This window comes from Eriocheir sinensis, chromosome 42 (assembly GCF_024679095.1).
Source record: "Eriocheir sinensis breed Jianghai 21 chromosome 42, ASM2467909v1, whole genome shotgun sequence".
NCBI classification, from domain to species: domain Eukaryota; kingdom Metazoa; phylum Arthropoda; class Malacostraca; order Decapoda; family Varunidae; genus Eriocheir; species Eriocheir sinensis.
The window spans coordinates 10,016,796-10,031,894 of record NC_066550.1 but is presented as its reverse complement, the minus strand read 5'-3'; the positions used below and the strand labels follow the sequence as shown (position 1 = coordinate 10,031,894).

Below are 15,099 nucleotides of genomic sequence, written 5' to 3'. Positions count from 1 at the left end.
TTATAAATTTTGACCTTACCAGAATATAAGTGTGGAGGTCATTCCCTTTTTAACCCCTTGACTGTGGATTTCCTACCAGAAGACATCACCAAGCTACAGGAATGGAGCAAAAAGTGGCTGCTATAATTCACTGAAGAAAAATGTGAAGTCCTGCAGCTTGGGAGGGGAAATCCAGCACACCAATACCACATGGGAAACACTGTACTATCCACCACAGAGGCAGAGAAAGACCTGGGAGTGTATGTGACCAGGCTACCAGTGAAGGGATATCCAGCACACCAATACCACATGGGAAACACTCCACTATCCACCACAGAGGCAGAGAAAGACCTGGGAGTGTATGTTACCAGGCTACCAGTGAAGGGATATCCAGCACACCAATACCACATGGGAAACACTCCACTATCCACCACAGAGGCAGAGAAAGACCTGGGAGTGTATGTTACCAGGCTACCAGTGAAGGTGAAATCCGTGCCAATCGCAGTGGACGGGTTAATTTTCTGGATAACAATGATATGACTCAAATAATAACACTAATAATAATATGATGATGATGGTGATAAATGTGTAAAAACTATATCCTGTCTGAATAGAAAAGAAAGAGGACTAACAAAAAAATACCGATGTGTGAAATGGATATATATACTTTTTTTATCGTCTGTACAAATAAGCGATCGAGGTGTCTGTCCCGTACCTGGAGTGTCAAATAAAGTGTTATCTATTCCTTGTGTCATATTGGTCATTGTTTTTCCCTGCTAAGTGTAAGAAAGAACATAATTATAGTTTTATAGTGAAGTGTGGTCTGGGTTTTCATTATTTCATCATATCATTTCATATTCTCATCATATAATTTCATCAATCATTTCATCATATCATCACATCATAACATCATTTCATCATTCTCATCATTCCATCATATCACTACTTCATCATGTCATTTTCACCATTTCATATCATTTTCATCATTTCATCATATTCTCACCATTTCATCACATGCATCATTCTCACCATTTCATCATATCATCCTTCTCACCATTTCTTCATATCATCATCCGTTCTCATCTCATCACTATATTTTCTTTCCCTCAATGCCCTTACATGAATCTCTATGATAGGCCTAATAACAGTTTTCCCACCCACTATATACATTTGCTGAGGAGACTTGCACACACTCCGTCTCCCTTATCACGCCTCTCCGACACACTCCCTCTCCCTTATCACGCCTCTCCGACACACTCCGTCTCCCTTATCATGCCTCTCCGACACACTCCGTCTCCCTTATCATGCCTCTCCGACACACTCCGTCTCCCTTATCACGCCTCTCCGACACACTCCGTCTCCCTTATCATGCCTCTCCGACACACTCCGTCTCCCTTATCACGCCTCTCCGACACACTCCGTCTCCCTTATCATGCCTCTCCGACACCTCCGTCTCCTTGTCACGCCTCTCCGACACCTCCTCTCCCTTATCACGCCTCTCCGACACTCCGTCTCCCTTATCACGCCTCTCCGACACACTCCGTCTCCCTTATCACGCCTCTCCGACACATTCCGTCTCCCTTATCACGCCTCTCCGACACACTCCGTCTCCCTTATCACGCCTCTCCGACACACTCCGTCTCCCTTATCACGCCTCTCCGACACACTCCGTCTCCCTTATCACGCCTCTCCGACACACTCCGTCTCCCTTATCACGCCTCTCCAACACATTCCCTCCCCCTTATCACGCCTCTCCAACACACTCCGTCTCCCTTATCACGCCTCTCCGACACACTCCGTCTCCCTTATCACGCCTCTCCGACACTCCCTCTCCCTTATCACGCCTCTCGACACCTCCGTCTCCCTTATCACGCCTCTCCGACACACTCCGTCTCCTTATCACGCCTCTCCGACACACTCCGTCTCCCTTATCACGCCTCTCCGACACACTCCCTCCCCCTTATCACGCCTCTCCGACACACTCCGTCTCCCTTATCACGCCTCTCCGACACACTCAGTCCCCCTTATCACGCCTCTCCGACACACTCCCTCTCCCTTATCACGCCTCTCCGACACTCCGTCTCCCTTATCACGCCTCTCCGACACACTCCGTCTCCCTTATCACGCCTCTCCGACACACTCCGTCTCCCTTATCACGCCTCTCCGACACACTCCGTCTCCCTTATCACGCCTCTCCGACACACTCCGTCTCCCTTATCACGCCTCTCCGACACACTCCGTCTCCCTTATCACGCCTCTCCGACACACTCCGTCTCCCTTATCACGCCTCTCCGACACACTCCGTCTCCCTTATCACGCCTCTCCGACACACTCCGTCTCCCTTGTCACGCCTCTCCGACACACTCCGTCTCCCTTATCACGCCTCTCCGACACACTCCGTCTCCCTTATCACGCTTCTCCGACACACTCCGTCTCCCTTATCACGCCTCTCCGACACACTCCGTCTCCCTTATCACGCCTCTCCGACACTCCGTCTCCCTTATCACGCCTCTTCGACACACTCCGAACACTTATAACAGAAATCCATATTATTTGTCTAATTCTGCCGTATGACAAACAAATTACAAGATCTATGATATAACTAACGATTCAATGGCTCCTTTAATTAAAATCACTACAATTATACCGAACAGTTATAATTAAGGTGGATGAGACAGCTGTTGGGATTTTTTTATACAGCTGTGAACTCAAAACTAAAACCAGAGTAATACTATAATGTGGATGGATAGATATATATTCCGTGTTTAGTGAAGGGAAAATGTGCTTCGTCTTTCCCATCTTTCTTAATTAATTAAAAAGAGGAATAACCTCAAACACTCTAGCGACATCTGGAAACACTAAGGTCTGAGCTCGACTTGGCCGCCTTGGCAACACCGGGCAGAGTGGTTTCAGCCGTGGTAGGGTAAAGGTGTGTCTCTCCTCAGCTCCTCTTTCCTTCACTAACGGGTAAGTATGGAGGATATGTGTGTGTGTGTAGACTTGAGGCAGTGTACGTATTGGAATGTATGTATGTAGGTGTGTAAGTTATGTGAGTGTGTTAAAGGAAAGGAATGGAAGCACGATTCACAAACTAATATAGTGATTTTATGAACTGAAAATACCATGGTGGGCAGCTATATAATTCCATGTTTAGCACGAGTAAGAAGAAAATACGTCTTTCCTATCTTTCTTAAATAAATTCTAGGCCATTGCAGAGATTCAATGTGTTTAGGGAGAGAAAATGAAGCACCGGAGCACGATTCACAAACTACTAAGTGATTTTGTGAACTGAAGAGACTGGGCAGCTATTTAATTCCATGTTTAGCACGAGTAAAAAGAAAATATACATCTTTCCTATCTTTCTTAAATAAATCCTTGGCCATTGCAGAGGTTCAGTGTGTTAAATGAAGCACCGGAGCACGATTCACAAACTACTAAGTGATTTTGTGAACTGAAGAGACTGGGCAGCTATTTAATTCCAAGCACGAGTAAGAAGAAAATACATCTTTCCTATCTTTCTTAAATAAATTCTAGGCCATTGCAGAGATTCAATGTGTTTAGGGAAAGAAAATGAAGCAGCAAAGCATATGATTCACTAAACCGCTGAAGAGATTGTTGAACCAGGCAGGAAAAAATGGCTTCAATTAACCCTCGATCTCCAGAGCTTTCAGTACAAATACGAGGATGAACAAGACGAGGCACAGTAATTGATGCATCTCTATACAGGTGCCCTATGCATTGATTGTGAAGAACAGTCAAAATCTGTTATTTTTTCTATTAGAGGAGTAACTTCGGAAAATCTAGCGACATCTGGTAACTGGTGTCTATTAGATGTGGTAGGAGAATAATGGAAGAGATTTTGGGGTAAGATTTAATAGTGAGAAGAGGAAGATAATGATGGTAAACGTAATTTATGCATCTCTATACAGGTGCCCTACGCATTGATTGTGAAGAACAGTCAAAATCTATGTTAATTTTTCTATTAGAGGAGTAACTTCGGAAAATCTAGCGACATCTGGTCTATTAGATGTGGTAGGAGAATATGGAAGAGATTTTGAGGTAAGATTTAATAGTGAGAAGAGGAAGCTAATGATGGTAAACGAAGTAAATAAGTAAATAGGAGTAGTAAATAGGACGAGAGAATTAAATGTCATCTGGAAACTGAAAGGGAGTGCAAGCTAACTCAGACCCGAGAATACAACTACCTGAGGAAATGGATGTGACAGGGCAAAGAACGAGCATATCTAATAACATCACAAACATTAATTAGCCGAGAGACCATTTAAAATTACATAAGAAGAGGAATAACTTCAAACAATCTAGCGACATCTGGAAACACTACCAAGGTCTGAGCTCGACTTGGCAACACCAGCCAGAGTGGGTTCAGCCGTGGAAGGGGAAGGTGTGTCTCTCCTCAGCTCCTCTTTCCTTCACTAACGGGTAAGTATGGAGGATGTGTATGGATATGTGTACGTGTGTGTGTACTTGAGGCTGTGTACGTATTGGAATGAATGTGTGGGTGTGTAAATTATGAGTGGTTATGTGTACGTGTGTGTGTGTATGGAAAGTTCAAACCTATATATTATGTACGTTTTTTTTTATTGTTTTTTTTATGCTTTTATGTACGTGAAATGTTCATGTATACATTAAAAGAAGAGCGAAATTATATAAAATTGTGTGTAGGAAAGTTTGTGTGTGTGTGTGTGTGTGTGTTGGTGAAAGTTTAAACCTATACATATGTACGTATTTTTTTAACTATTATGTACGTAAAATCTTCATGTATACATTAAAACAAGACCAAAACCATGTGTATGTATGTTTGTGTGTGTACTGATGAAATGTGTACATGTGTGTAAGTTGTTTGTACGTATGTGTGTATGTTTAGGAACTCTCAAGTCTACACATGTACATCTTTACTACTTACAAGTTTACGTAAAACCTTCATATGTACGTTAAAAGTACTATCCTAACACAGTACCTATCAACTTCTCTCAAGGTCACAAAGGTTGCCATCCACCCCAAGCCTGTCATTTTATCCGTTTTTCCATTAATAATAAACTACCTTCGGGTCGTCCACGTACATTGGGCGTGTGTGCGTGGGCGTGGGCGTGTGTGGTAGGCGTGGGAGGGGTTGTCATGGCGTGGTTAGTGGGAATTCATGGGTAGTTTAGATGTTATGTTTGTTACTAGCCGGTCAGTGGTTGGGTGAGGAAGGAGGGACTGGGGAATGGGGAGGGGAGGGGACTGGGGGCGATGGCCTGATTGGGTGTGGAAGGAGGGACTGGGGAAGGGTAAGAAGGGGGGAGCATGCGAAAAAAAGATGGGTAAGGGTTAGGCTGGGTAAGGGGGATGGGGAGGAAGGGGGAGAGGAACGCTGAGTAAGGGAGAGCATGCCAAACGTTGAAGAAGGGGAGGGAGAAGTTGAGGAAGGGTAGGTAAAGGGGGGTGAGAATGGAAAAGTTGAGGAAGGAGGAGGGAGAAGAGTAGGGAGAAGGGGAGGAGATGAAGGGAGGAGGGAAGCAAGGAAGGAGAACATGCAAGTTGGGTAGGAGAGATGAAGAGTTTGGGGGAGGGGAGATTTGCAAGCGTTGGGGAAGAGGGGAGGGGAGGGGAGGCTGAGGAATTTAAGGTGGGGTACGGGGGTCGAGGGGGTGATGGAGAGTCTGGGAAAGGGGAGAAGGGGGGGAAGAATGCAAGCGTTGGGGAATGGTACGTAGGAGGGGGGGGGGGGGCATATGCAAGACTGGGGAGAGGAAGGGGTGGAGAGAAGATCGGGGAGCATTGAAGTCGTATTGGAAATGGGTGATGGGGAGAGGGTGAAGATGCAAGAGTTGGGAGAGTGGGGAGGGAAGCAGAGGTGGGGAAGAGGAGAGTGGAAGAGATAGGGAGAGGGTGGGGGGCTGAGGAAGGGGGGAAGAGATAATGGGAGAGGGGACGTTGGGGAAGAGGGGGATGGAGAAGGATGAGGATGCAAGTGTTTGAGAGTTTGGGGGAAGAGGAGGCTGAGGAAGGGGGGAGAGACAAGAGAAGAGAATTCAAGACGTTGGGGAAGAGGGGGATGGAGGAGAGTGAGAATGCAAGCGTTGGGGAGGCTGGGGGAGGGGAGAAGAGCTGGGGAAGAGGGGGTAGTGCTGGGGTGAAGATTACTGCAAGAAAAAAGACACGCAGCAACTGACTCGAACCCCAGGCCAGCGGTTTCGTAGGTAGTCATGATAACCACTGTACCACGGACACATATAATGAAGGCATGTGGAAAATAAAGAAAGAGAAGGATTAAAGAAGAGGGGAAGATGTGTGTGGGAGAGGAGAGATGCTAGTGGAAGAGGAGGAGGAGGAGGAGGAGGAGGAGGAAAGGAGTCAGCTGAATAGGCGGTTTAGAAGGAGCATGGAGGAGGATGGAGAGGGACAGGAGGAGGAGGGAGGGAGGGAAAAGGGAGGAAGGTGAGAGAGAGAGAGATAATTGCTTGATAATTACCCTGATTCATAGTTAACAACCTCGACTCATTGCGTTACCATCAAGAATTTAGCGATGCACACACACACATACACACACACACACACTATTGATGTAAGGAATGACCGTGTGTGTGTGTGTGTGTGTGTGTCAGTAAATAGCAGTGCAGAAAAGATATTTGAGATTAAATATTTTAACACATGACATTGCAAACTTACTAACAATACAATACTAATGCTTGTTAACACACACACACACACAAACAAACACACACACACACACACACACACACACACACACACACACATACTTATCTTTTATCAGCACTTCTACAGCTTGTATAATGCTACCTCTCCTCCTCCCTGTCTGTCTGTCATTGTGTAAACGTCTTAAGATGATTACGTTTAGATAATAATGATAATGGTACGGTACTAATGTTATGAAGGGAAATGATTAAACTGATCGATTCCCATATTTTCAGTTTTCTTGTTTTAGTTTCTTTGTTTTTCGTTGTTGTGTTGGAAGATTGTCGTACGTTGCACTCTGACCTCTTCTCTCTCTCTCTCTCTCTCTCTCTCTCTCTCTCTCTCTCTCTCTCTCTCTCTCTCTCTCTCTCTCTCTCTCTCTTCATCTTCCTCACCCCCTTCTCTCTCTCTCTCCATCTTCATCACCCCCTTCTCTTCCTTCATCTTCCTCACCCCCTTCTCTCCTCTTCCTTCATCTTCCTCACCCCCTTCTCTCCTCTTCCTTCATCTTCCTCACCCCCTTCTCTGCTCTTCCTTCATCTTCCTCACCCCCTTCTCTCCTCGATCTTCCTTTATCTTCCTCACCCCCTTCTCTCCTCTTCCTTCATCTTCCTCACCCCCTTCTCTCCTCGCTCTTCCTTTATCTTCCTCACCCCCTTCTCTCCTCTTCCTTCATCTTCCTCACCCCCTTCCTCCCCTTCCTTCCCTCCTTCATTTCCTTTCTCCCTCACTTTCCTCCTCTTCATTCCTCCCCTTCCTTCTCCCGCTCCCCTTTCTCCCTCCTCTTCCTTCCCCTCTTTGATTCCTTTTCTCTCTTCTCTTCCTCCTCCTTTTCTTTTCTCCCCTTCCTTTCATTCCTCCTTCCTCTTTCACCCCCTCCTTCCTCCCTTTCTTCCCTTCATTTCCCTCTTTCTTCCTCCTCTACCACCTCTCCTCTCTATTTCCCCTCTTACTCTTCACCATCCCTCTCTATACCTCCCCTTCCCTCTCCTCCCCTCCCTCTCTTCACCATATCTTCCCTACTTCCCATCTTACTCTTCACCACCCCTCTCTCTACCTCCCCTTCCCTCTCCTCCCCTCCCTCTCACCACCATATCTTCCCCACCAGCGGAACAGAAATCTACACTAAGTATATCCAGAAAATACAAGAGTAATATAGAAGAAGAAAGCTGGATAGACAACACTGAAGAATCAAGGTTAATGATGAGAGCGAGAACCAATTCACGCTAAGTTTAAACTGGAGAAATGGCTACCAAGGAAAGAGTGAGCGATGTCCATATATGATGATTGTGACAAGGAAACATTACAACATTTTCTTTGAGAATGTACAAGATATGAAGATATAAGAATAAAATTGAACTTACAACTAACTTCTCATAACAGAAAAAATAATAGCAGAATCACTACTTTTTGGTAAACAAAGAATCAAATATATACAAGAAAGAAAAGAATATATTAAAACTATCTGGAAAACAAGACACCGAAAAACACAGGAACTGCAGCGCAATTAAAGAATAAACAGTCTAGTGCGAGCTGATGCCAAGGGTCATCCCACGCCTACTATTGAACTCAACTGAACCTGTATTCCCCTCCTCCCCGAACCCTTTCCCTCCCTCCTCCCCATCTCCACAGTCCACGAACTCCTTATAGCTAGTTTGTACTGGTATGGAGAGAGAATAAGAGTGGAGGGGGAGGGAGAAGATAATGAGAGGAGGGGAGACGGAGAGAATGAGAGGAGGAAGGGGGGAAGGAGAGCATATATCTTTTTAATTTTTTTATAGTGTTGCTGTGCGTGCTTGTGTTAAAATCTCTTAACCAAATGGCTTTCTTGACCTTCGGAATGACTCCTATAATCTCTTACCCCAGTGGGAAGGTCAAGGGGTATGTTACTAAGGGGAAGAATGGGATAGTATTGGTGGTGGAGATTTACCCTTTCATATTCTGGCAACACTTATTCGTCTTTTTGGGCAACACTTTTCCCCTTTTTTTGGCAACACTTTCCTTCCCTTTTTTTCTAGCAAGACTTATTCATTTTTTGGGGCAACACTTTTCCCCTTTTTTTGGCAACACTTTCCTTCCCTTTTTTTCTAGCAAGACTTATTCATTTTTGGGGGGCAACACTTTTCCCCTTTTTTTGGCAACACTTTCCTTCCCTTTTTTTCTAGCAAGACATTCATTTTTGGGGGGCAACACTTTTCCCCTTTTTTTGGCAACACTTTCCTTCCCTTTTTTTTCTAGCAGACTTATTCATCTTTTTTGGGCAACACTTTTCCCCTTTTTTTGGCAACACTTTCCTTCCTTTTTTTCTATCAAGACTTATTCATTTTTGGGGGGCAACATCTTTACCCTTTTTTTGGCAACACTTTCCTTCCCTTTTTTTCTAGCAAGACTTATTCATTTTTGGGGGGCAACACTTTTCCCCTTTTTTGGCAACACCTTCCTTCCCTTTTTTTCTAGCAGACTTATTCATCTTTTTTGGGCAACACCTTTACCCCTTTTTTGGCAACACTTTCCTTCCCTTTTTTTTCTAGCAAGACTTATTCATTTTTGGGGGGCAACACCTTTCCCCTTTTTTTGGCAACACTTTCCTTCTCTTTTTTTTCTAGCAAGACATTCATTTGTGGGGGGCAACACTTTTCCCCTTTTTTTGGCAACACTTTCCTTCCTTTTTTTTCTAGCAAGACATAATCATCTTTTTTGGGCAACACCTTTCCCCTTTTTTTTGGAAACACTTTCCTTCCTTTTTTTTCTAGCAAGACTTATTCATCTTTTTTGGGCAACACCTTTCCCCTTTTTTAGGAAACACTTTCCTTCCCTTTTTTTCTAGCAAGACTTTTTCTTTTTTCTTGGCAACACTTTTCCCCTTTTTTTGGCAACACTTTCCTTCCCTTTTTTCTAGCAAGACTTATTCATCTTTTTTTGGGCAACACCTTTACCCTTTTTTTGGCAACACTTTCCTTCCCTTTTTTCTAGCAAGACTTATTCATTTTTGGGGGGCAACACCTTTACCCCTTTTTTGGCAACACTTTCCTTCCCTTCTTTTATAGCAAGACTTATTCATCTTTTTTGGGCAACACCTTTCCTCTTTTTTTGGGCAACACTTTCTAGCAAGACTTATTCATCTATTTTGGCAACACTTTTTTCACTTTTTTGGCATTTTCACTTTTTCCCTTCTATTTCTGGCACCATTTTTTATACATACTAATAGCAATACTTTTTTCTCCTTATATCATTATTTTCATTCATTATTCCTTTTCATTTATATTTATTTTTGTACAGTTATATCCTTCATTCAAAGTCTCCATTATTATTTTTTTAACAATAAAGGAAACAACTCAAGGCCATGAATAAATGAGAACAAAAAAGCCTTCCTATCATATCACCTTTTTTATTTATTTATTCATTTATTTATTCATTCTATTTATTTTTCTGCAGGATGTCGTCGGAAGCAGGGACAGCGCGTGTGTTGCTGGGGAAGGAGGTGGCCCAGTGAGTGTTGCATGTGTTGAATTGTCCTCTGAATTTTGTGTTGCTGTGTGTTAGGTATCTTTTCCAATTCATACACATAGCCTTCCAAATTTATATTATTATTTTACGTGGTCTGTTCTGTCAACTTTAACATTTACATTCTTTTACCTCCTAACCTACTTCTTATAATGGCGTCAAAGGTATACTCTGAATTTTGTGTTGCTGTGTGTTAGGTATCTTTTCCAATTCATACACATAGCCTTCCAAATTTATATTATTATTATTTTACGTGGTCTGTTCTGTCAACTTTAACATTTACATTCTTTTACCTCCTAACCTGCTTCTTATAATGGCGTCAAAGGTACTGTCTCATAATTAACTTCTCGGAAATCATCTCTCGACATAATCGTTAGCAGTAGTGTATATATATGTAAGAGTTATCACTATATTTACTTCACCTATTACCTGTGTTCATATGTAGGGTGAATGAATTTAAGTTACTGTTATTACATATTAAATCATCACTCGACATAATCATTGTAAGAGTTATCATTATATTTTCTCCACCTTATACCTGTGTTCTTATGTAGGGTGAATGAATACAAGTTACTGTTATTACATATTAAAAAGAAATTATAATCTGTCTTTCTTTGTGTGTGTGTGTGTGTGTGTGTGTGTGTGTGTGTTTTCAGGGATGTGCGGAACAAGCTGCAAGAACAGGTCCAGCAGCTCAAGGAAGAGAACCCTGACTTCGTGCCCGGCCTGGCCATCGTGCAGGTGTGTGCCAGGTGCTTCTGTGCTAATTGGACCACCTTCATTATGAAACACACCTGGATTAATACTCTCACTAATAATTGTTTGTTTCTCTTATGTATTCAGCTTATTTTGCTATTTAGTTTTTTTGTTTTTTTTTTCATGTTTTCTTTTTATTTAGTTTATTTCTTTGTATATTCATTTATTTATTTATTGTTTATTTAATTTCTTTCTTTCTTTATTCATTTTTGTGTTTAGTTTCTTTATATCCATTTTTTTACTAGTTTATTCATTTATTTGTAGTTTTTCTTTATATATATTCACTTATCTATTTATTTTTTTCTTTATCTGTTTACTTCTTTAGATTCTTTATATAACCATTTCTTTAGTGTAGTTTCTTTCTTCATATACTTATTTAGTTAGTTTCTCTTCATACATTCATTCATTCATTCATATACTTATTTATTTAGTTAGTTTTCTTCATACATTCATTCATTATTTATTTGTTTATTTACTCATTGCCGTTGCCGCTGCAGGTCGGAGGGCGCGAGGACAGCAATGTGTATATCCGCATGAAGGTGAAGGCCGCTGAGGAGATTGGGATCAAGGCACAGCATATCAAGTTCCCTCGCACCATCACGCAGGCCCAGGTGTGTGTTCTCATCCCTCCAACTACGCTGCCAAATTATCGTATTAACCACATATCGTATCTATCGTTTTTATGCCTCAAACTCTCGTACCTACACAAGTAACGTGAGGAAATCAAAGTTAGTGCTAAAACTGTTGAATATTGATGTTTTTCGTTCTTTGTTGTTGTAGTTATCGGTCAGCAACTACGAAAATGAAATGCGATGAGTACGATAATTTGGCAACGCTGCCCTCCAAGCACTATTACCAACACCACATCATATGACCTCCACTTATCTCAACACCTAGGTTCATATTCTTAAGGCAACCCTGACCCAATTTCCCTTAATTTTAGAGTATCCCCCTTAACCCTTAGACGGCGAGAGTATTTGAAGAGTAGCTCCCCCCCAATATTAACCGTCTACATATAGTCATTGCCGACCTTAGGACCGTAGCATAAATATAGAGGTGTTTTAACTATCGTCTATATATAGATTCTACCGTAATCTGGAAGTGCTGTTATATTTCTACCATACAAAACTGATGGGCTAAATTTTGGACCGTCTATATAGGGTTCTGCCATCTAAGGGTTAAAGCTCCCCCCTGGCAACCCTTACCCCATTTTCTTTCACTACCTCCCATTAAACCATTGTTCTTCTCTATTAAAGTCCCCTACCTTAAAACAAAATCCTAACTTTATTTATTTATCTCAAGAATAAGTAAATGTATATGTTTTAACTTTAAGGCAACCCCTCCTCCTCTGGCTCCTCTTTTCTTCTCCCTTCCGCTTAGCTAGTCAATTCCTTTCTATTTTTACCCTTACCTCCCCCTCTCCTTCCTTTCCCATTTCCTTCGGTTAGTTCTTCTTTCCTTCCTTTCTATTCTATTCTCATCTCCCTCTTCCTTCTCATATTCATCATCATCATTGTTTAACGTCCAATTATTCCCTATGGTGGGTTTGGACGGGATATGAGCCTCCTCCACTGTTGCCGGTCCATAGCCATTTCTTCCGTGATGTTCAGCCTCCTCATATCTTCCTTCTCATATTCATCATTCACGATAAGCAATAATAATAATGATAATAATAATAATAATGCCTTGTTTTCAGTTGGTGCAGCAGATCAAGAAGCTGAACTCCGACCCCAACATCCACGGCATGATCATACAGATGCCATTGGACTGCGAGGAGAAGATTGACTCGGATCTTGTGCTGGATACCGTCTCCCCTGAAAAGGACGTGGATGGGTGCGTTTGCTCTGCCTTGTTGCTTGTCTATCTCTGTTCTTTTCTCTTCCTCTCTCATTTTCATTTTCTGTGTTCGTTTCTCTTTCATTCCCATTTTTTTGTTTCTGTTTTGGGATTAGGATGTGTATGTTTTGTTAGCTGTTTTCTTTTTCTGTTTTTTCTTTATTCTCTATGTTAGTCAGTTTATCCTTCAGTGGCTCTAGGTTTGTATGTTCGCTATGTATCTTTTTTAACCCATCCGCTGCGATTGGCACGGATTTGGCCTTCACTGGTAGCCTGGTAACATATAGTCCCAGGTCTTTCTCTTCCTCTGTGGTGGATAGTGGAGTGTTTCCCATGTGGTATTGGTGTGCTGGATACCCCTTCACTGGTAGCCTGGTAACATACACTCCCAGGTCTTTCTCTGCCTCTGTGGTGGATAGTGGAGTGTTTCCCATGTGGTATTAGTGTGCTGGATATCCCTTCACTGGTACCCTGGTAACATACACTCCCAGGTCTTTCTCTTCCTCTGTGGTGGATAGTGGAATGTTTCCCATGTGGTATTGGTGTGCTGGATATCCCCTCCCAAGATGCATGACTTTACATTTTTCTTCATTGAATTGTAGCAGCCACTTTTTGTTCCATTTCTGTAGCTTGGTGATGTCTTCTAGTAGGAAATTCGCAGTCAAGGGGTTAAGCACTTTGTTCTATATATATATGTTTACTAATTTTATGTAGTCTTATTTTGGCATCACGATTCAGTCAGCTTTTTGCTAATTTTCTTTTCATTTTTAAGCTTTTTGTGTTAGTTTATTTATTTATGTCCATTGCATAATAATGATTCCAGGGTTTTAATGCAGTACTTTGCTCTCTCCCCCTTCTATTTTTACATCCCCTAACCTCACATCCCTCCATCCCTATGCTTTCTTTCCTCTTGGTCTTTCTCCATCTTCACATCCCTTATCATCCCTTCTTCCATCTTTCCTTCCTCTCCCCCTTCCATGCATCCATCCTGCCACCTCCTAACACCCTTCCTTGCCACCCATTCTCCTTTCTTTCACACACTTCCACCCCCCCCCCCCCACAGCTTGACCACCACCAACGCCGGTCGCCTCTCCCACGGCACGCTGGATGCTGGCTTCCTGCCCTGCACGCCCAACGGATGCATGGAGCTCATCCGCCGGTGAGAGAGAGAGAGAGAGAGAGAGATTAGAAGCACTCAGTCACAAAAAATAAAGAAATATGCATACAAAATAAAAACTTAACCATTAATAACAGACATGCACACAAAAAGTGGGAACAACGATTAGCGGGCTTTTTTTTTTTAACCTTTTTGTTGTTGTTGTTGTTGTTGTTGTTGTTGCCCTTGAGCTTGATTGATAAGCAAATGGAATAAATGAATAACTAAGTAAATAAATAAGCAGATAAATGATTAAATAAAACTAAACAGTCAAATAAAGTAAATAATTAAAGAAAAAAATAAAGTAGACATGTAAATAAATTCATATATATGCATGCAAAACCCAAAAATTCAATCAAACTAAACAAAAATGAAAATCATCTATTACAAAGAAAACGAGATGAAGTGAAAAAATAAAGTTAAATAAATCCTCTTCCGCTAACACACACACACACACACACACACACACACACACACAGGTCAGGGGCGGAGATCAAAGGTGCCAAGGCTGTGGTGATTGGCCGCAGCAAGATCGTGGGCACACCAATGGCGGAGCTTCTGAAGTGGCACCATGCAACTGTCACCACCTGCCACTCGCGCACCGCCAACCTGCCCGAGACTGTAAGTATGTGCCCCTCTGACCTTATTCTTCCTGGTCCCTTGTCTCTTTACTCTCCCTTTCCCTCCCTTGTAAATGCTCATCCTTCCACCCTTCTTTCTCCCTTTCCCTCCCTTGTAAATGCTCATCCTTCCACCCTTCTTTCTCCCTTTCCCTCCCTTGCAAATGCTCACCCTTTCAGCCTTCTTTCTCCCTTTCCCTCCCTTGTAAATGCTCACCCTTGCAGCCTTCTTTCTCCCTTTCCCTCCCTTGTAAATGCTCACCCTTTCAGCCTTCTTTCTCCCTTTCCCTCCCTTGTAAATGCTCACCCTTGCAGCCTTCTTTCTCCCTTTCCCTCCCTTGTAAATGCTCACCCTTCCACCCTTCTTTCTCCCTTTCCCTCCCTTGTAAATGCTCACCCTTTCAGCCTTCTTTCTCCCTTTCCCTCCCTTGCAAATGCTCACCCTTGCAGCCTTCTTTCTCCCTTTCCCTCCCTTGTAAATGCTCACCCTTCCACCCTTCTTTCTCCCTTTCCCTCCCTTGTAAATGCTCACCCTTGCAGCCTTCATTC

At 42.7% G+C, this 15,099-nt stretch overlaps 2 protein-coding genes across 51 annotated transcripts in view; both read left to right on the top strand.

Moving 5' to 3' along the window:
* LOC127010217 (putative neural-cadherin 2) overlaps nt 1-733 on the top strand; it is a 126,030-nt gene extending 125,297 nt beyond the window's left edge. Inside the window, exon 30 of the mRNA XM_050884095.1 lies at nt 1-733. This exon is cut by the window's left edge and continues 447 nt beyond it. The gene's annotated coding sequence lies outside the window, so the exon portion shown is untranslated.
* Nucleotides 734-2,883: 2,150 nt separating this feature from the next.
* LOC127009976 (C-1-tetrahydrofolate synthase, cytoplasmic-like) overlaps nt 2,884-15,099 on the top strand; it is an 81,856-nt gene continuing 69,640 nt past the window's right edge. For 49 of the 50 annotated variants that reach the window (XM_050883650.1, XM_050883649.1, XM_050883602.1 and 46 more), the window contains exons 1-7: nt 4,315-4,419; nt 10,114-10,167; nt 10,839-10,923; nt 11,436-11,549; nt 12,635-12,771; nt 13,838-13,933; nt 14,410-14,551. In XM_050883650.1, coding sequence (XP_050739607.1) covers nt 10,115-10,167; nt 10,839-10,923; nt 11,436-11,549; nt 12,635-12,771; nt 13,838-13,933; nt 14,410-14,551 — 627 coding nt within the window. In that variant the 5' untranslated portion in view covers nt 4,315-4,419; nt 10,114. Of the gene's footprint in view, nt 2,947-4,314; nt 4,420-10,113; nt 10,168-10,838; nt 10,924-11,435; nt 11,550-12,634; nt 12,772-13,837; nt 13,934-14,409; nt 14,552-15,099 lie in introns of those variants that run through there. The other variant, XM_050883607.1, reaches the window with a different exon arrangement.